The sequence below is a fragment of the Moesziomyces antarcticus genome, assembly GCF_000747765.1.
Source record: "Moesziomyces antarcticus DNA, scaffold: scaffold_v10001, strain JCM 10317, whole genome shotgun sequence".
In the NCBI taxonomy this organism is placed as follows: Eukaryota; Fungi; Basidiomycota; class Ustilaginomycetes; order Ustilaginales; family Ustilaginaceae; genus Moesziomyces; species Moesziomyces antarcticus.
In genome coordinates this window covers 1631215-1649753 of record NW_014639009.1, presented here as the reverse complement: position 1 = coordinate 1649753, position 18539 = coordinate 1631215, and the positions used below count along the sequence as shown (strand labels likewise).

Below are 18539 nucleotides of genomic sequence, written 5' to 3'. Positions count from 1 at the left end.
GGGCTGCGAATGGTGGTGTGTCGGGATGCAGTGGATTGGGAAGAGGTCGAGATAGCGCTACGCTGAGCACAGACGGGTGGAGGCCGACCGAGCGGCAATCGGGCTTGGATCCCCTCCCGATGTGTAGATTGCAATGCCAAGCCAAGCCGTCTCTGAGAATGAATTCGGCGCGTTGGCGGTGGGGGGAAAAGCTCGGACCAGCCGAAGTGCCAAAGTGCACTTAAAGCTGTGAGGACCCTTTCGAAGGAGCCTCTTTGCCTCGCCATCACCACGCCGACGCCATCATCACTCACGTTCCCCAACAAAGCGTCGGAGACTGAGCCAGAATCGCAACTCGGTCAAACGGAGCTCGGAGCCGGCCACCCACTCGAGACGTCTCGACGATGCTGATGCGCCAATGATCCTTGCCAAGCCCGAACCTTGCTTCTGCCGCTCATAGATCCCGAGTCTGCCACTTAGGCCGGCACCTATTCGCTGCACCATGCCGTCGCTACACGCACTGCGTCTGGCTGCGAGTCTGGTCGTCGTGCTTTGTGCGCTCGTCCCTCTGTGTTGGGGGCATGCGGTGCGCAGCCAGACGCGCGACTACGGCCGCTTCTCGCCCTCGTCCGTCAAGGCAACCGCTGCGCTATCGGATCCTTCCAAACTGCTCGATGCGCGCAATCCCCAATCGCTGCTATCTCGCATCCTCATCCCGCGCCCCGCCGACACGGACAACAGCCGCAAGGTGCGCGAGGCGATTTTGGACGTCTTCCGGCACGACCTCAGCTCGAGCGCCTCTACCACCATGGACTGGGGGAAGTCAGGAAAGCTCGGCTGGCACGTTGAGCAGCATTCCTTCGTCACGGACACGCCCGAGGGCCGGAAGAACATGACGAATCTGATCGTGACCAAGAACCCGGCGGCGCCACGCAAGCTGGTGGTGGCGGCGCACTATGACTCCAAGTACTTTTCGGCGGCGTCGGGGATGGCCGAGTTTGTGGGGGCGACGGATAGCGCTGCGCCGTGTGCGATGATGGTCGACCTGGCGGTGGCGTTGGATGATGCGCTCGACGCACGAGAGCGCAAGCTGCACGCTCAGGAGCAGGAAATGCAGAGTGTGGCGCAGGAGACAACTTTGCAGCTCGTGTTTTTCGACGGCGAAGAGGCGTATCGCACCTGGACGCACACCGACTCGATCTACGGCTCGCGCGCGCTTGCTCAGCATTGGACGTCCACCTTTTGGGACGCCACCCGATTCGACGCGACTCGAGGCGCAGCCAACGCGTTGGGGAAACGAAGGGCGCGTAGTGCGTATGGGCCGATCGAGCATATCAACACGATCGAGCACATGGTGTTGCTCGACCTGCTCGGCGCCGCCGATCCTTCGGTACCTTCGTATTTCGACAGCACGCAGTGGATGCACGGCGCCATGGCCGATGCCGAAACACGCCTTCGGGACGCCGGCGTACTTTGGCCCGCAGGCCACTCGGGTGCACGCTCGTTCTTCTCGCACCACAAGCCATGGGGCGGGATCGAAGACGACCATCTCCCATTCCTGCATGCTGGCGTACCGATTCTGCACATCATCCCCTCGCCGTTTCCGTCGGTGTGGCACAAGATGGCAGACGATGCGCGTGCGCTCGACTATGCCACCATGCATGCGTGGTGCATGATCCTCCGCCTCGCAGTCGCCGAGTACCTCGACCTCGACATATCCCCCCCGGGCAAGCGTAAGCGTGAGTACAAGGCCGAGCTTGTAAGTCCCCCACCACACCCGCCTCCCGCACACACCACTGACACTCCCATGCTTCTGACTCCGCACGCAGTAACATAGGCAATCTCGAAATCTCCCACGTAGACCACTTGTTTTTTGATTGTTTGGCACTGTGTGTGTTGTTGCGGGGGGGTAGGATTTACTGGCTTGCGGAGGAGTCTCTGGAATCGACGGCCGACTTGCCTAGCCCAAGCAGCAATTCTGCAGCCTGGTGATCGTTGGGATCGTCTCGCTTTGGCGGCGAGTGGCAGTCGAAGAATCCGCTGTCGTCGTGCGAAAACGCCTGCGCGGGAGCGGGGGTAAAATTCGTACGGTCGCCCAGCACACGCGAGGGGGTATGCAGATCCCACCTCCTTGCAAACGGCGTACTCACCGCACGCACGTACTGCGGTGTAGCTGTCAACCCCACCGGCCGCGTCGGATACGCCAAGGAGCGCGACAACATTGGCGAAACCATACTGCCAAAGGCAGGTGCTTCTTCGACACGACGACGTTTAGCCGACTCCATGGGCGCGGTGGGGGCAGTGTTTTCGTCGACACAAGCGGGTTTCTTGCGTGCGGCAGCGCCAGTTTTGCGTTTGGCATCTTGCAGACGCCGCGTGAGGTCGGTGGCAGACAACGAGCGGGCGGTGGGACGTTTGCGTTTGTCCGCCGCAGTTTCGGGTGCCGACCCACCGGCGCGCGTTGAAAGCGGGGTGGACGCGGTGGGCAAGCGCATGCTGACGCTCCGAGAGAGTGGTGTGCCTCCGATACTCACGGGTAGCGCCGAGGTGGAGGCACGATCGCGGCCCGCAGCCCAATCGAGACTCACCGCCCGTGCGGGCGCCAACCCAACCACCTTCTTCCCCACCGCCGCATCGGCACCTACACTTGCCATCGCCTCTCGCGCATCTGCCCGCTGTTCCTGCCCCTTGGCCGCCCTACGCTGGGCAATGAGCTTGAGCGTCCGCTCTTCGTCCTCTTCCTCGCGCGCATCGTTTCCCACATCCGCCTCGCTACTCGACACACTGCTGCTCGGCATCATCCCCAACAACCCACTCCGCTCCACATGGCTCTGTGCCCGATCGACGCCCGCAATGATACCCTGCCTCTGCAGCACCGCCGTGAGCTGGGGTGGCAAGCTCGATGTCAATGATTCGCTCTGCGACGCCGGAGGGGACGCGGCCGCGGGGATGGCGGTGATGTTGCCGATGCTCGCGCGTCCACCCGAGGTGGTGAGCAGGCTCAGGCTGGATGCGCTCGACGCGCGCGAGAGCAACTTGGGCGGTGGCAGGATCGTATCCAACCCGTCCTCGGCCGTCAGCGCTGCGAGCGGCGCGCGCTCCGTAGCGGCCCGTCGCAGCGTCTGGCTGCGTCCACTCAGCACATCGTCCAACGACAGACGTGGAGTGGAGCGGTGGCGCGACATGGTCTTGGGCGCAGGCGCGTCCACCTCGACGTGCGCGATGCCCATGCCCTGCGGCCCAACATCCTGTCGCAAATCCCGCGGCGTAGACGCAGCCTTCGACGCGGTGTGGGTGTCTTTGGGTTTGGCGGGGGTCTGACGCTTGAGTGGCTCGAGGAGTGGGGGCCGGGAGCTGGTGGCGCGCGCGACGAGCCAGGGCGGGATGTTCTCCTTGTTGTCGCTGCTCATGTCGCTGATCTCGACCGGCTCAGAGCGCTTGATCGCCGCAGCTGCGTTCTCGCTCGCATTCCCCAGAGGCTTGCGCTGGGCAACCACGGTGGCGGATGGTTTGGCGGGAGTCGACTCGAGGGCTGGCGTCGACTGCCCTGTGCCCGGCGTTGCACCTGGCGCGATGCCCGATCCACCATATCGGCCCGAGCGTTTCTTCTCGGCCTGTCGTCTGTTCTGGAACCACACCGACACAGCCCTGTGTTTCGAGATGAAGAATCATGCGTGTCAGTACAGCGTAAAGATGTGAGTGGGTGAGGTTGGGGGGTGGGACTTACCTGACGGACATGCCTACGCGGTTGGCGAGGAAGAGGCGCGTCTCGTGGTCCGGAAACGCGTTGGTTGCGTATACCTGTGCGAGCAGGTTGGCCTCGTCTGGACGCGTGCGTCTCCTCCTGCGGATCTCGTTCTTTGCATCCTCGCCGACGACGCTGGCGGTGCTCTCGAACGAGTCGTCGATGAGCGAGGCGGGGGCGCGCATGCGCGCGTCGCGATACGCCGGATCGCGTTCGTCGTCCTCCTGGTTCTTCTGGGCGAGGTTCGAGACGGACAGACGGTTGACGTCGATGGCGGGGGTGGGCGAGGCTGGCAACGCGCTTCGGTCTGCGGCGCGGTGTGCGGCGCTTATGGCGAGCGCGATGCGTTGCTGCGCGCCTGGTTTGAGGTGCGCGTGCTGGGAGAGATGGTGCTGCGGCGTCTGGGAGGTGTTGTGCAGATGCTCGATGGACATGACTCCCGCGGACGGGTGGGTTGGGTCGGAGTCGGCCCAGTGACGATGGCGAAAGGCGTCTCTGGAGACGACGGGGGTGCTGACGAGGTGGCGGGGGTGGAGTCGAGGGCTGCCCGTGTGCGATGCGGGATCGCTGTGGTCGCGAACGTCTTCGGCGCGTGGCGAGCTGGAGCGCTGTTGAAAGAGCGGCGCGTCCTTGTTGATGTACGACGAGAAGCTCTCTACGGAAGCGGCGGTGGGACTGCTTCGCGACTGGAGCTGCTGCGAGAGCGACTCGACTTGGCCGTCGCGAGCATCACGACCATCACGACCGTCACGCCCATCGGAGGCGGACGAGCCGCGATGGCGCTGCGAGCGATCGTCCAGGTCGAGGCGCGAGTCGTGCTGGAGGAGCAACGCCGAGGATGCAGGCATGGCGTCGACGCGCGCACGCGCACGAGCAGACACGTCCATCGCGCACCAGTGACGAGCAGAGCAGGGCTGGATGAGGACGTAGGAGCAAGAGACGCAAAGGCGCGAAAGGCGACGTGGACGAGTGGAGTAGGAGCAAAGGACAGAGAGAGAGAGAGAGAGAGAGAGCGCGCGGTTCAGCTTGACGGTCGAGCGTGTGGTAGTGCAGGGTCGCACACACACTAGCTGACCCACGGCTGTGGTGACGGCGGTCGACGTGCCGTGTTCTCTCAGCTGTGCTCTCAGCTGTGCTCTCAGCTGTGCTCTCAGCTGTGCTCTCACTGCGCTGTGCTGTGCTGTGCGATTATTGAGGCGCCTCCTGGCATTATTCGCCAAAGTGGCAGTGGAAACGCGATTGATTTCGCGCTGCAGAGCGCACTTTTGGCCTTTCCTTTTCGCTCGGCCGTCGGCGTGTTGGACTCTCTTTGCCCTCTGAGTGAGAAAGGCCGGAGCAGCCACCACGCGCAACGCAGCGCGCCCGCGCTTGGCTCCCAAGTCCATCAGAAGCTGCAAGCCCAGCCCAGCAAAGACGCTGCTGCGCTCTTTCACATCTGCAAAGCCCACAAGGTTGTCACGCTCGTCATTCCCCTTCGCCAGCAGCCAAGCACGTGGAAGGGCAGCTCCCTTTGACCTCCATACCTACACGATCAGCGCTCAAGCAGCTCTCTAACGAGCAACTGCATGGCTTGTGCCTTGAGAGCAGCTTCCAAGACGCTGACAAAAAAAGACGGCCCTCGCGAAATCGAGCCACGACGCCCTCCTTTTTCTTCCGCAGTTGCGTCGCGCTTTCGCGCTGCTCCCGAGCGCGACCTTTTTTTTTCCTTTTTTTTGGTAATACGCCCGCCCATCGCGGTGCACGATCTTCTGGCCTTGCATCGAAAGGTTTGGAGGTGCATGACCACGGTACATCGCCATGCCGAGCGGGCCGACCAGCTGCGTCGCCCAAAGCGCCCACGGCATCGCCGAGCCTCCTTGCCTCTGTGCCCGTCGCGACGCGGCCCTAGCCAGCTCCCAGCTCCCAGCCTCAAAAGCGTCGCTGCGTCCATCTTCTTCCCGATCCTGGCCCGCACGGATCACGTCGCCGTTCTGATTTCCAGCGCTGACTTGTCGATGCTCGGCTCTTGTACGAGTCGGCGTCGCAGTCGTCTTTGATTCGTCTCAAACACACCGTGACGTAGAGTGGCTCCATCGCGACCTCGCGCACGGGCATGACAAATGGGCTTGACTCGATCGGGCAATTGAGGAGCGTGCGCCGTGCTTCGTGCGTCGTGGCCAAAGGTCAGGTGGAGTCAAACACGTCTGGTCGGCGCGAGGATTGGAAGATCCGCGTTTCGGATGCGCCTGTTCGGTATTTTCCTGTTGACAGCTGTCCGCGTGGCGCGCTAAAGTGTATTCGTGTTAATGGCTCCAACCCGCGTCCGCACGCGCCGTGTCGGTACAGGTCACATGACATCCACTTGTTTCCCACTTTTCCCTGCCTCACTTTCCTGCCTGTCATTATTTCTCGCACTTTTTTCTTGCCGATTCCCTTTTCGAGCAATGCCTTCCCGAAGCGAAACCGCTGCAGCAGCCAGGCGCGATCGGGCACCCTCGTCCCACCTCACCCAGCACATCATAAGCAGCAAGGCAAGGACGCACACAGACGCAAACAAAGGCACCACTGTCACGCAACTTGGACCGAGGAACAATTGCCTCGCCTTCTGGCCCACACCTCTGTCACTCGAGGTTCGAGCATCGGTCAGGGTCCAGCACAGTCCAGCCCGATGTGGTAAATGGAGACAAAGATGTTAGGCCCCACGACAGCCCGTCTCGAGGTGGAGGCGGCAACCAAATTTAGGCGCAGCTCAGCAGCGCAAGTCAGCAAAGCCGGACTTGGCTGAGTCGCAAGAAGAATGAAACGGCTGTTTCCACTGCTCAGACCACCTCGGCCCCTCGTCATCCCCACATCACCTACTCGACAGTCAACAGCGGCATCGGTCGTTCGTATAGACGCATTCGACCATTCACCGCCATCCAAGACCCAACATGTCGCTCCAGGATCATCTGCGCTCCTACCTCCCCACCGCCTCCACCTCCCGCACCACGCTCGATGTCGACCACTCGCTCGTGGCGTCGCTTCAAACCCAACTGGACGCCCTCCTCGGCTCTGGCGAGCGAGCAACCGCGCCTGCAAAACCTAAAGACAACCACAAGCCGCGCGCAAGCAGTCTCTGGTCGCAGCTGCGAGCACTCGATCGCCCAGACCAATACTCTAGCTCCCACGACGCGCCTCAACACGCCTACGAACCGGATACAGCTTCGGCAGAGCTGTGGGACCAGGCGGACTACCATCCCTCACGCTCCTCGTCCGCCGCAATCGGCGGTGTGGAAGACCATCTCGCCCACCTCTCGGCTGCAGATCCACAACTTGCAGAGAGCCTTCGTCAGACCATCACTTCCATCCTCTCCTCTTCTCGCTCCGGCGACGAAATCTCGGCCGAGCTCGCAGAAGCCATCGGCTTTGAGCATCTCGAACTCGTAGGAAGCATCGTCGCCGATCGTCAAGATGTACTCGCTGCGCTCCAGTCCCACCACCCCAGCTCCCCCGCACAGAATGGTGCAAACGGTCTCCACTCCCACCAACCCATCGAAATCGCCCTGCCGCAAAGGAATCATCAGAACCATGCCAATACGCACGACGCCTTCCATAGCGGCAGCCGTCCTCACATCCCCGGCTCTCAAGTTATCGTGCAGACTCAAGAGGAGCGTCAGCAGGCACGCCGATTCAAGAACGATCTGCGCAAGGCCAACCGTCAGCGCGCCGAAGATCCCGCAGACAGCATCCGCACATACACTGCAGAGGAGCTCGAACTCATCCGCGAACAGAGCCTCGCCGCCGCTGCGGATCGACCGCTCTTCACGAGCGCACCCACTGGCGGCGACCAGGTACGCTATCCGCACGTCTTTTCGTCAGGCGCACAGGGCAACGTCCTCTCCGTCTTCGGACAGCGCTTCGCACTCCCCCTCGGCACCACCAGAGAGGAGAAGCAATTCTTCGAAGAGGTCACCATCCCGCCACCGCGCACCGTCCCCATGCGCACCGACGAGCGCTACATCCCCATCAACGAGATGGATCCCATCTGTCGCGGTGCCTTCCCGGGCTACAAGAGTCTCAACCGACTCCAGAGCGCCGTCTATCCGCTCGCCTACAAGACCAACGAGAACCTGCTCGTATGTGCCCCTACCGGCGCCGGTAAGACCGACGTGGCCATGCTCACCGTCATGCGTGCCATCAGTCAGTACGCTCGCAACATCGAACCCACCGCCGGCAACGCAGACAAGGGCTTCGACATCCGCAAGAACGACTTCAAGATCATCTACGTCGCTCCCATGAAGGCGCTCGCCGCCGAAGTCGTGCGCAAGTTCAGCAAGCGTCTCCAGTATCTCGGAATCAAGGTGCGCGAGCTCACCGGCGACATGCAGATGACCAGGCAGGAGATCGCCGAGACCCAGATGATCGTCACCACCCCGGAAAAGTGGGACGTCGTCACGCGCAAGCCCACCGGAGAAGGCGAGCTCGCCACCAAAGTGAGGCTCCTCATCATCGACGAGGTGCATCTGCTCCACGACGAGCGTGGCTCGGTCATCGAAACCATCGTGGCACGTACGCTCCGCCTCGTAGAGTCCAGCCAGTCGCTCATCCGCATCGTCGGCCTCTCCGCCACGCTGCCCAACTACGTCGACGTCGCCGACTTTCTGCGCGTCAACCGTTGGCAAGGCCTCTTCTACTTTGACTCCTCCTTCCGTCCCGTGCCCCTCGAGCAGCACTTCCTCGGCGTCAAGGGCAAGGCCGGCTCCCAGCAGGCGCGAGCCAACCTCGACAAGGCGTGCTACGAAAAGGTCTCGGAGCTCGTCCAGGCTGGCCATCAGGTCATGGTGTTTGTCCACGCAAGAAAGGAGACCGTCAAGACCGCACAGACACTAAGAGAGATGTTCCGAGAGGAGGCCATGGGCGACATTCTCCAGGACTCGGCCAACGAAAACCCGCGCAAGGCCTTCTTCAAGAAGGAGCTCCAGTCGAGCCGCAATCGAGAGATGAAGGAGCTCTTCGATGGCGGCTTTGGCATCCATCACGCCGGCATGCTGCGATCCGACCGCACCCTCAGCGAGCGCATGTTCGAGGCAGGTGTCACCAGGGTGCTCTGCTGTACTGCCACACTCGCCTGGGGAGTCAATCTGCCCGCCTACGCCGTCGTCATCAAGGGCACCGACGTCTACGACTCGTCCGCCGGCAAGTTTGTCGACCTGTCCATCCTCGACGTGCTCCAGATCTTTGGTCGTGCCGGTCGTCCGCAGTACGAGGATCTCGGCGTGGGCTACATCCTCACCTCGCACGACCGCCTGTCGCACTACGTCGATGCCATCACATCGCAGCACCCGATCGAGTCCAAGTTCATCGGCGGCCTCATCGACTCGCTCAACGCCGAAATCTCGCTCGGCACCGTGGCGAGCGTCAGCGACGGCGTCTCCTGGCTCGGCTACACCTACCTCTTTACCCGCATGAAGCGCACGCCTCTCACGTACGGCATGACGTACGACGAGGTGGCCGACGACCCGCATCTGGGCGCCAAGCGCCAGCAGCTCATCCACGTCGGCGTCAAGAAGCTCGTCGAGGCCAAGATGGTCGAGCACGACACCGTCACCGATCGCCTCAAGGTGACCGACCTGGGTCGCATCGCCGCCAAGTACTACATCGGTTACCGCACCATCGAGACGTTCAACGAACGCATGCGCAGCAACATGAGCGAAGCCGACGTGCTCGGCCTGCTCAGCCAAGCCGCCGATTTTGAGCAGATCGTGCCGCGCGACTCCGAGGAGAAGGAGCTCAAGAAGATGCTGGAGGCCGCTCCCTGCGAGGTCTCGGGCGGCATCGAGACGTCGCCGGGCAAGGTCAACATCCTGCTCCAGGCCTACATCTCGAGAACATTTATCGAGGACTTTGCTCTCGTCTCGGACTCGGCGTACGTGGCTCAGAATGCCGGTCGCATCATCCGGTCGCTGCTCGAGATCGCACTGAGCCGTCGCTGGGCGACCACCGCATCGGCGCTCATCTCGATGAGCAAAGCCATCGAGAAGCGCATGTGGCCCTTCGACCATCCGCTGCAGCAGTCGCACCTCAATCCCGACACCATCTACGCCGTCACCGAGCGTGCCGACGATGTCGAGATCGCCGACCTCGCAGAGATGGCGGCAGCCGAGATCGCCAAGCTCATCCGCGTGAATGCGAGGATGGGGAGTGCAGTGCGCCATGCAGCGCGCAGCTTCCCGCGCCTGCACACCTCAGCCTCGCTGCGTCCCCTCAGCCACGACCTGCTGCGCATCGACCTGCGTGTCGACCGCGCGTTCGAGTGGAGCGAGCGCGATCTCGGCCGCCTTCACGGCTTCTACATCTGGGTCGAGGACGAACAGGGCTCGGACATCCTCCAGTGGCTTACGCATCTGACCCGCGTCACCGACTCGCACACGTCGAGCGTGACGTTCACGATTCCTTTGGGCGACTCGTTGCCGTCGGGGCTTAATGTGCGGTGGATGTCGGATAGTTGGCTCGGTAGCGAGGGCAGCGAGTGGATCCCCTTTGACGACCTTGTCGTGCCCGACAAGCCACCCGCCCACGAGACGCTGCTCGATCTGCCCTTCCTCCCCGTGCGCTCGGCGCTGCACGACGAGCTCCTGTGCGAGATGTATGCGCAGAAGTTCAGCGCGTTCAATGCGATCCAGACGCAGAGCTTCCATACGCTCATGCACACGTCGGCGAATACGCTGCTGTGCGGGCCCACGGCGTCCGGCAAGTCGACGGTGGCAGCCATGGCCGTGTGGCGCGAGCTGCAGCAGTCGCGCAGAGGATGCATCATCGTGCTGCACCACAAGACCGACTTGCTCGCCTCGGCGTTCAAGGAGACGCTCGGCGTTGCGCTCAAGCAGAAAGAGGTCGAGATGATGCGCACGTCGCTCTCGAGCAAGGTGGCTCCCTTCGTGTGCAGGGGAAGCGGCGGCGCACGCGTGCTCTTCACCACGCCCATCAGTCTGCTTCGCGCGCTAAATGGGCGAGAGGATCTGGCGAACCACGTGTCGCTGCTGGTGGCGGAAGACATGCACCTCCTCGATGCCGGCTACGAACTGGCGCTGGCCAAGTTCATGTGGTGTGCTGCACGTGCCCGGGCCGCATCGGACGGCGGCGTCGAGGCTGCCATGCCGCGCATCGTGGCGACAAGTGCGAGCCTCAACGAMGCTCGCTCGCTGGCGCAGTGGATCGGTGCCGACGAGCTGTCGACGTACAACTTCCATCCGAAGGACCGGCCGTCGATCCTGACCACGAGCTTCCAGGCGTTCGACCTGCCGCATTCGAGCGGCCTGCTCAAGGCCATGATCAAGCCGGCGTTCGACAAGATGAAGGAGAGCCGGGCGCTTGGACCCGCCATCGTGGTGGTGCCTTCGGTGTGGCAGTGCTTCACGGTGGCTTCGGACCTCATCACCAAGGCGGCGGCGGAGATGGACACCAACGGCTACCTCGGCTTGCCGTCCGAGGAGATCGAGTCGATTCTGCCGCACGTGCTCGACACGTCGGTGCACGAGGCTCTCGTGCACGGCATCGGCATCGTGCACGAAAAGACGGTGCGCGAGGACCGTGCGCTCATCGAGCACCTCTACGAGCAAGGTCTCGTCAAGGTGCTGCTCACCACGCGTGACTGCCTGTGGAGCACCACACTCAGAGCGGCACTCGTGGTGGTGATGAGCACGCAGTACGTGCGCATCACCAAGGCGGGCAATACGGGCGCTTCCGACCGCGAGCTGGTCGACTATACGCTCGCCGAGCTCGGCAGGGCGCAGAGCCTGGCCGTCCGTCCGGGGACGCTGTCGGAGCCGCATCCGCCCGGCGAGTGTCTGGTGCTGTGTCAGACGGACAAGGTGGACATGCTCGACAAGATGTTGCGCATGGGCATGCCGCTGCACTCGTCGGTGCTGCAGGACGATCGTCGCAGCGAGCCGCTGCTGCCCATCGTGCTGGGCGAGATGGTGGAGGGCGTCCTGCAGAGCGAGGACCAAGTCATGGATCTGCTCAGCTGGACCATGCTTCCCGCCGAGCTGCTGCGCAATCCGACGTACTACGACTGCTCTGCCAGCGACGCCGCTTCGGTAGCAGCTCGCCTGACCCAAGTGTCGGACGCGCTTCTGACGACGCTGCGTGATCTGCGACTCGTCGAGAAGAAGCCGGAACAGGGCAGAGGCGGCAGGGCGGAGGATCTGCGGGCTACCGATCTCGGCCGTGCGCTCCACCTGCAGCCGGGCTCGACGCTGCTGCACGTGGTGCGCTGGTTCAACAATCTCGCCGCCAAGCCGAGCCGGGCTGCCAAGGAGATGGACACGTTTGTGCCGTCGCACCGCAACCGCCGCGACACGGATCCGATCGACCACAAGCCAGAGCGCGAGGTGCTCGAGGCCACGCTGACTCTGGTGCCTCCCGAGTGGCGCACTGCATTCCGCCTCTCTTCTCCCGGCAAGGCCGAGGAGAAGGAGTCGGCGGATGCAGCGGCGGAGGATGGTGCAGCGGCCGAGGCGAGCATCAAGGATTGGACGCATGGGCTCAAACACCGTCTGCTGCTGTGCATGTACTTTGCGCGACTCGATTTCATCACGCCTGCCACCGCAGCGTTTTTGGGCTTGAGCAGGCGCGCTCGGAAGAGGCAGCAGCAAGAACAGGGGCACGACCAAAGCGAAGATGCACAGCAGCACGCCTCGGAATCCAGCGCGGCGGGAGAGGCAGATGTCCATGCGCAGGCTATCGCCAAGCTCGAGACCGAGATGGAGGCGGACTTGCTGGCGCTCATGAGCTCGATCAGCAGTGTGGGTGGTAGAAATTAGCTTGCGCCATCGAGCGTCGCATTCGTATGATGGTAGCGAATTAGCAGCTTCGGCATCTAAACTAATTGTTTGCTCCGTGGATTTGCGGGGCAGAGTTGGAGTTGCGGCCTTTTTCGCGGCATGCGGCCGGGCTAAAAGCCGACAGCCGGAGAGCCTGAGCGGCCGAGGTGGAAGAATTTAGCACAAGACCTCGGCTCGCACAGACTTTTACTTGTCGACCTCGATCTCTGGATCTTGGACTCCCCACCCTTTCCCTCACCGACAGACTCGCACTGGATTGGACTCGTACCGGATCGGAACCTATATATCGCCACAATTCATATAGATCCCCACCCCTCTGGCGTTGGACGAGAGTGGCTTCAGACAGCTTCATCAGCGACACGCAAATATCTCGGTCCTTCGGCAGCTTTCGGCAAGCTTCCACCATCCCAGACATCCTGCATCGACCTGTTTCGAAGATGACATCTGCAGCGCCACAGGTGCTGTGCATTGGGTTTGGAGCGCTGGGGACGATCTACTCGTACCTGCTGGAGCGCGGGGGTGCGCAAGTCACTGCCGTCGCTCGATCGAACTATACGGCGCTTACCACCTCGGGGATCCAGATCTCGTCGGCCAAGTACGGCGAGATTGCCGGATGGAAGCCGCACCGAGCGGTACGGGAGAGTGAACCCTCGAGCGCGTGCGATCGCGACTACGACTTTGTAGTGTGCACGTTCAAGAACGTTCCGGACCACAAGAGCGCCTCGTCGATCATCCGACCCTTTCTGCGATCGGGCAGCTTGCCGGCGATCGTGCTGCTGCAGAACGGGGTGGATATCGAGGAAGAGGTGCATCGGTCGCTTGTTCGGTGCGATCCGCCAGTTGCTAGTGCGGTGCTGAGTGCTGTCGCATGGATCGGAGCCAACCTGGCCGATGCCGGAAGCAAGGTCGTTCATGGGGCGCTCGAGAGGCTTGAAATGGGCGTATACCCAGCACCCACCCAATCCCTTCTCGACGACGGACGCAGGAAGCCGAGCGAGCAAGATCAAAAGGCGCTGGAGGCGTTTGCGGCGATCTATGCGGCAGGTGGGGGTGGTGGTGAGGCGGTGGAGGATATCGAGGCGGTGCGGTGGAAAAAGGTGCTCTGGAACGCTGCCTGGGGCGGACTCTCGACGCTCGCACGCCAACCGGTCTCGACGCTGCTGCTCGACGAAACGCTGCACTACAGTGTTGGTGTGGTGCGTCGAACCATGCTCGAGATCGTCTATGTCGCGCGCGCCTGTGGGCTCAACGAGACGCGATTTCCCATGGCAGCCGTAGACAATGCCGTCAACATCACCCTCTCCACCTCGAGCGTTCCGGGCGTTCAGGACCCTGCAAAGGGCGGAAATCTGGCTCCGGCATTCAAACCGAGCATCCTGCTCGACCTCGAAAACGGCCGACCCATGGAACTCGAGGTGATCATTGGGAATATTGTGCGCCAGGCAAGAAGGCACAATGTCGACACGCCGAGACTCGACCTCATCCTCGCCACGCTCAAGCTCAACCAGATCCACGCCATCAGGGCTGCAAAGCAGCGCGATGGAAGCGAGGGCGAGCAGAGCGGCGATGCGGTCACCACCTTCTCCCAGCTCAAGGCTACGTCGCGAGGCAACTGGCCCGCCGGCGCACCCGTCTCGCAAAACCCCCACACGTATCTCTAAATCCCCCCCCAACCCCCTCTCTTCCATTCCACCCCTCCGTTCATCTTCATCAAAGTTCCGATCCCAGAGCGACAGTGTTGAACGTGCAGGCGTGTGAAGGAAGCGTCCATTGCAGAGGTCTCGGTGCGGGTATAGGGTAAGTGCTAGTGGACGAGGCTGTACAGAACAAAGAGCAACACGACGCCGCTGAAGCCGGACAGCGCGAGCACCTTGGTGTTCTTCCACCACATCTGTCTCCTCAACCCCACTGCTCTCCTTCTAAACGCCATGGACTGGTTGGCTGCATTGTCGGTACGGTCCATGAGCAGCTCGATGCGCTCGCCCCTGCTTAGGATCTGCTCCACGTTCTGCGTCATGATGTCCTTGGCCCCCGCCAGCTCGTTCTTCGCCTGGGCGATCGGATCCACCGCCTGGGGGTCCGCATTGAACCGCCCCACCATCTCCTTGAGCGTCTTGCTCAACCCACTGTAGTCCGTCGATCCCACCTCGTCTTCGAGGGGCACCTCATAACTCGCCAAGAACTAACCACATTTATCAGTAAAGGGCTTTTAGCAGAGGAAGGGGAAGGGGGCTTACCTTTTTCTGGACGTGGGCGAGGAAGGTGAACGGGATGCGTCGACCCGTCTCTGCGTCGGCGACAGCCATGTACACCATGCCGTCTTGCGAGACGTAGTGGAAGAGCCACTCTTCGAACGCGTACGACAGCTTCGAAGAGTTGGGCGGGATGCGCGAGAGGATCGTCTGCGCTGCGGGGAGGAAGCGGTCGTGTTCGGGGTCGTGCGTCTCGGCAAGCACGTGCGAGCCGCGGGCTACGAGCGCCAACACGATCATGGTCGTCGATTCACCGCGTGGGCGCCTCTATTCGTCTAGAAAGGGTGGGTGTATGCGCGCCAGAGTCTGGGAGATCCAAGTGCCTGTACGGTGTGCGATGGACGTGGCGCGGTCTATGCGAACCGGGTGACGTGGTGGTGGTGGTGGTGGTGGTGGTGGTGGTGGTGGCGGTGGGGGTGGTGGTGGCGGGGGTGGGGGGGGTGGCGGCGACGGTGGTGGTGGCGGCGGCGGGGGAGGCGGTAGGGGTGGTGGTGGTGGTGGTGGTGGGTGTTGTTGTGTGTGGTTTGGTGGTTTTTGTGTTTTTGTTGCTGTGGTTGTGAGTGTTTCGGCGGCGTTCGGGGGTGACGAGGGTGGGCGGGTGGTCGGTGGGTTGGTCTGTGGTGGTGGTGGTGGTGGTGGTGGTGGTGGTGGTGGTGGTGGTGGTGGTGGTGGTGGTGGTGGTGGTGGTGGTGGTGGTGGTGGTGGTGGTGGTGGTGGTAGGAGGAGATGGAGAGCAGGTGCAGATGCAACGGCTGAGCGAGAACGTGGGGCGTTGCGTCATGCAGCCGGCGAAATTTCTCAAATGTCGACTCAACAGATCTGACATTGAAGGGGCAGAAAAAATCATCGGGCTCAGCATCGGACGCCGTGCATTTCCCCGGAGTTGGAGCCGGCTCGCGGCCATGTGGGGTAACGCACGGATGTCCGGCTCTCGGTGGACCCGGTCAGACGGTAGAACCCCCCTTCGCAGTCCCGTCGCCTCCTCCTCCTCCTTCTTCATATATACCATCTCCTGCGCTCTCGACTCGCCCCTTCTTAATCCTCGTTCCTAGTTCCCGCATCGCACGGCGTACAATCTTCGTTGCTGGATCTCGCATTTCACGGCGCACCAAATTGACATCATGGCGGCCCCCATCACGCCTGCGCCTTCGCAGCCGCTCGTGTGGCAGGCGACGGCGGACGACATCCAGGGCTCGGCGATCGACAAGTTTCGCCGCCTGGTCAATGCACGTCACAACCTCAACCTCACCACGTACCACGAGCTGCACGACTTCTCCATCAACCGGATGAGCGACTTCTGGGCGGCCGTGTGGGACTATGCGGGCATCCGCGCCTCGGTGCGCTTCGACAAGGTGCTCTCGGATCCGGATGCGCTGCCGGGCGATCTGCCCGAGTGGTTCCCCGGTGCGCGCTTCTCCATGGCGCAGAACCTGCTCTTCCCGCTCCACCCGTCCAACACGACGTTCTGCTCGCCCAAGGCGCCGTACCACTGGCCGCACGCCAACGCCACCGCGCTCATCGAGGTGCCCGAGGGTGGCGGTCTGGCCGACTCGGGCCCGAACGCTCAGGCGGCCAACGTGTCCTGGGGCGAGCTCAGAAGGAGGGTGGCGCTGCTCGCAGAGACGTTCCGCAGGATCGGAGTCAAGAAGGGCGATCGCCTCGCACATGTGTCGGCCAACACCGCATCGCCCATCGTGGCCACACTGGCGTCCAACAGCGTCGGTGCGATCTACTCGCTCATCGCAACCGATGCGGGGCCGCAGGCGATCTATGGCCGACTCGCACAGATCCGCCCCAAGCTGCTCTTCACCGACGATGCCGTGCTGTACAACGGCAAGCAGGTCGACATCCTCGACCGCGTCGCCGGCGTCGCTGAACGGCTCCAGGAGGACGACAAGCTCGACTCGCCGCTCACATTCCAGGTCGTCATCATCCGCAACCGTCGTCTTCCCAACGCAAGCCCCGCGTGGAAGTCGGCCAAAATCAAGGGCGTCGAGATGGAATCCTTTATTACGCAGACCGGCCTGCAGCTCTCCGACTCGCCCGCACACCGGTTCGAGCAGCTCCCCGCTCAGCATCCCGTACAGATCTTCTTTTCAAGCGGCACGACGGGCGAACCAAAGAGTATCGTTCATACTCAAGCACTACTTTGCAATATGAAGAAAGAGGCGTTGTTGATGATGGACTTGCGTCCAAGCGACAAGTTTCTCCAGATCACGTCGACGGGCTGGATCATGTGGGTGTACAACCTCGTTTCGCTCTCGATGGGTGCAACTGCCGTGCTGTACGATGGATCACCCATGTACCCCAACCCGGCCCACGTCGTTCGTCTCGTCGACCACCTCGACTGCTCCGGCTATGGTGCTAGCCCGCGCTTCCTCAGCGAGCTCGAGAAGTACTGCTCCGAAAACAGCCTCAGCATCTCACGCAACCTCAAGCTGCGCAAGTTCCGGCTCATGACCAGCACCGGTTCGCCGCTGTCGCCCAAGAACGTCGAGTTCTTCTACAACAACTTCCCCAAGTCGGCCCATCTGTGCAGCATCTCGGGCGGGACCGACATGGCTGGCGTGCTCGTTGGCCCAACCAAGATGCTTCCGCTGTACGGCAACTTTATCCAGTGCAAGGCGCTTGGATTCGACATCCAGGTGTGGGACCCCGAAACGGGCGAGCGCATCGACGATACGGGCAAGCCGGGCGAACTCATCGTCGCCAAACCATTCCCCACCCAACCGGTAAGTCTGACCGTGCTCAGGCGTGGGTTAGCACTAGCGAGATAAAGTACTGATCGTTGTTCTTGGCGAGGATAGACGGGATTCTTTGGGCCTCCGGAGCAGAAGCAGGCGCTGTACGAAAAGTACATGGACTCGTACTACACCCGCTTCCCCGGTCGCAAAGTGTGGGCCCAGGGCGACTTTATCTACCAAGACACAATCACCAAAGGCCTCGAGATCCTAGGCCGTTCCGATGGCGTTCTCAACCCCGTAAGTCCCTCTCCACCACTCTTCATATTGACTTTACTGACGTTTGAACTTGCGGTGTGAGATTGTGCAGAGTGGCGTGCGCTTTGGATCGGCCGAGATCTACTCTGTGGTGGAGAAGTTCGAGTTTGTGGGCGACAGTATCGTTGTGGGTCAGCGACGTGCGGGCAAGGACGAGCACGAGCGCGTGCTGCTCTTTATCAAGATGCGCGAGCCCAATGCCACACTATCGGCAGCGCAGATCAGCCAACTCAACCAGGCGATCAAGAGCGCCTACTCGTCGCGCCACGTTCCCGAACACACGTTCCAGGTCGCCGACATTCCCGTCACGCTCAACGGCAAAAAGACCGAACTCGCCGTCAAGGCCGTCGTCAACGGCAATGCCGCCTTCAAACCCTCCAGCGTAAGTCTTTCCAGCTACAGTAGATGGCACAATGGGGCTCTTTGCTGATACGACCTCGGTCATGTTGTTCTTACAGGCGACGGCCAATCCGCAAAGTCTGGAGGAATACGCTCAGTACGCTGATCTCGAAGCGGTGCTGGCAAAACGCCGCGCTTCCAAGCTGTAGCAGTCGATGGTCAAGTGTAGCAATGGCGACGTGAATGTTTCCGGAACTCCAGAGTGAATTTGAAATGCTATTAATAAAAAAGAAATGGAAAAAAAACTGCAGCACCTAGGATTCCCGCGTGGTCCCCCACCGCAGTACTGACTAGGCGATACCTTGCTTAACTTCGCAGATCGGACGGGATGCGGTGCTTTCAAGGTTCTATGGCCGCAGAT

At 61.9% G+C, this 18539-nt stretch overlaps 6 protein-coding genes across 6 annotated transcripts; 4 read left to right on the top strand and 2 right to left on the bottom strand.

Moving 5' to 3' along the window:
• Window positions 1–481: 481 nt before the first annotated feature.
• Window positions 482–1840, top strand: PAN0_001d0592 (glutaminyl-peptide cyclotransferase-like protein; the record flags this gene model as incomplete). The annotated part of the gene is made up of 2 exons (XM_014804207.1): window positions 482–1738; window positions 1817–1840. The coding sequence occupies 2 exons, from the start codon at window positions 482–484 to the stop codon at window positions 1838–1840; spliced, it is 1281 nt and encodes a 426-aa protein (XP_014659693.1).
• A 55-nt stretch (window positions 1841–1895) lies between these two features.
• On the bottom strand, window positions 1896–5797 carry PAN0_001c0591 (uncharacterized protein; the record flags this gene model as incomplete). The annotated part of the gene is made up of 5 exons (XM_014804206.1): window positions 1896–3627; window positions 3707–4638; window positions 4891–5247; window positions 5467–5667; window positions 5777–5797. The coding sequence occupies 5 exons, from the start codon at window positions 5795–5797 to the stop codon at window positions 1896–1898; spliced, it is 3243 nt and encodes a 1080-aa protein (XP_014659692.1).
• An 836-nt stretch (window positions 5798–6633) lies between these two features.
• On the top strand, window positions 6634–12507 carry PAN0_001d0590 (sec63-domain-containing protein; the record flags this gene model as incomplete). Its single annotated transcript, XM_014804205.1, has 1 exon — window positions 6634–12507. The coding sequence occupies one exon, from the start codon at window positions 6634–6636 to the stop codon at window positions 12505–12507; it is 5874 nt and encodes a 1957-aa protein (XP_014659691.1).
• Window positions 12508–12965: 458 nt separating this feature from the next.
• On the top strand, window positions 12966–14189 carry PAN0_001d0589 (apbA-domain-containing protein; the record flags this gene model as incomplete). Its single annotated transcript, XM_014804204.1, has 1 exon — window positions 12966–14189. One exon carries the CDS (start codon window positions 12966–12968, stop codon window positions 14187–14189), a length of 1224 nt encoding a protein of 407 aa, XP_014659690.1.
• Window positions 14190–14332: 143 nt separating this feature from the next.
• On the bottom strand, window positions 14333–15561 carry PAN0_001c0588 (vesicle-associated membrane protein; the record flags this gene model as incomplete). Its single annotated transcript, XM_014804203.1, has 3 exons — window positions 14333–14710; window positions 14766–15047; window positions 15124–15561. The coding sequence occupies 3 exons, from the start codon at window positions 15559–15561 to the stop codon at window positions 14333–14335; spliced, it is 1098 nt and encodes a 365-aa protein (XP_014659689.1).
• Window positions 15562–15901: 340 nt separating this feature from the next.
• Window positions 15902–18327, top strand: PAN0_001d0587 (acetoacetate-CoA ligase; the record flags this gene model as incomplete). Its single annotated transcript, XM_014804202.1, has 4 exons — window positions 15902–17512; window positions 17588–17761; window positions 17832–18161; window positions 18238–18327. The coding sequence occupies 4 exons, from the start codon at window positions 15902–15904 to the stop codon at window positions 18325–18327; spliced, it is 2205 nt and encodes a 734-aa protein (XP_014659688.1).
• Between the last annotated feature and the right edge of the window lie 212 nt (window positions 18328–18539).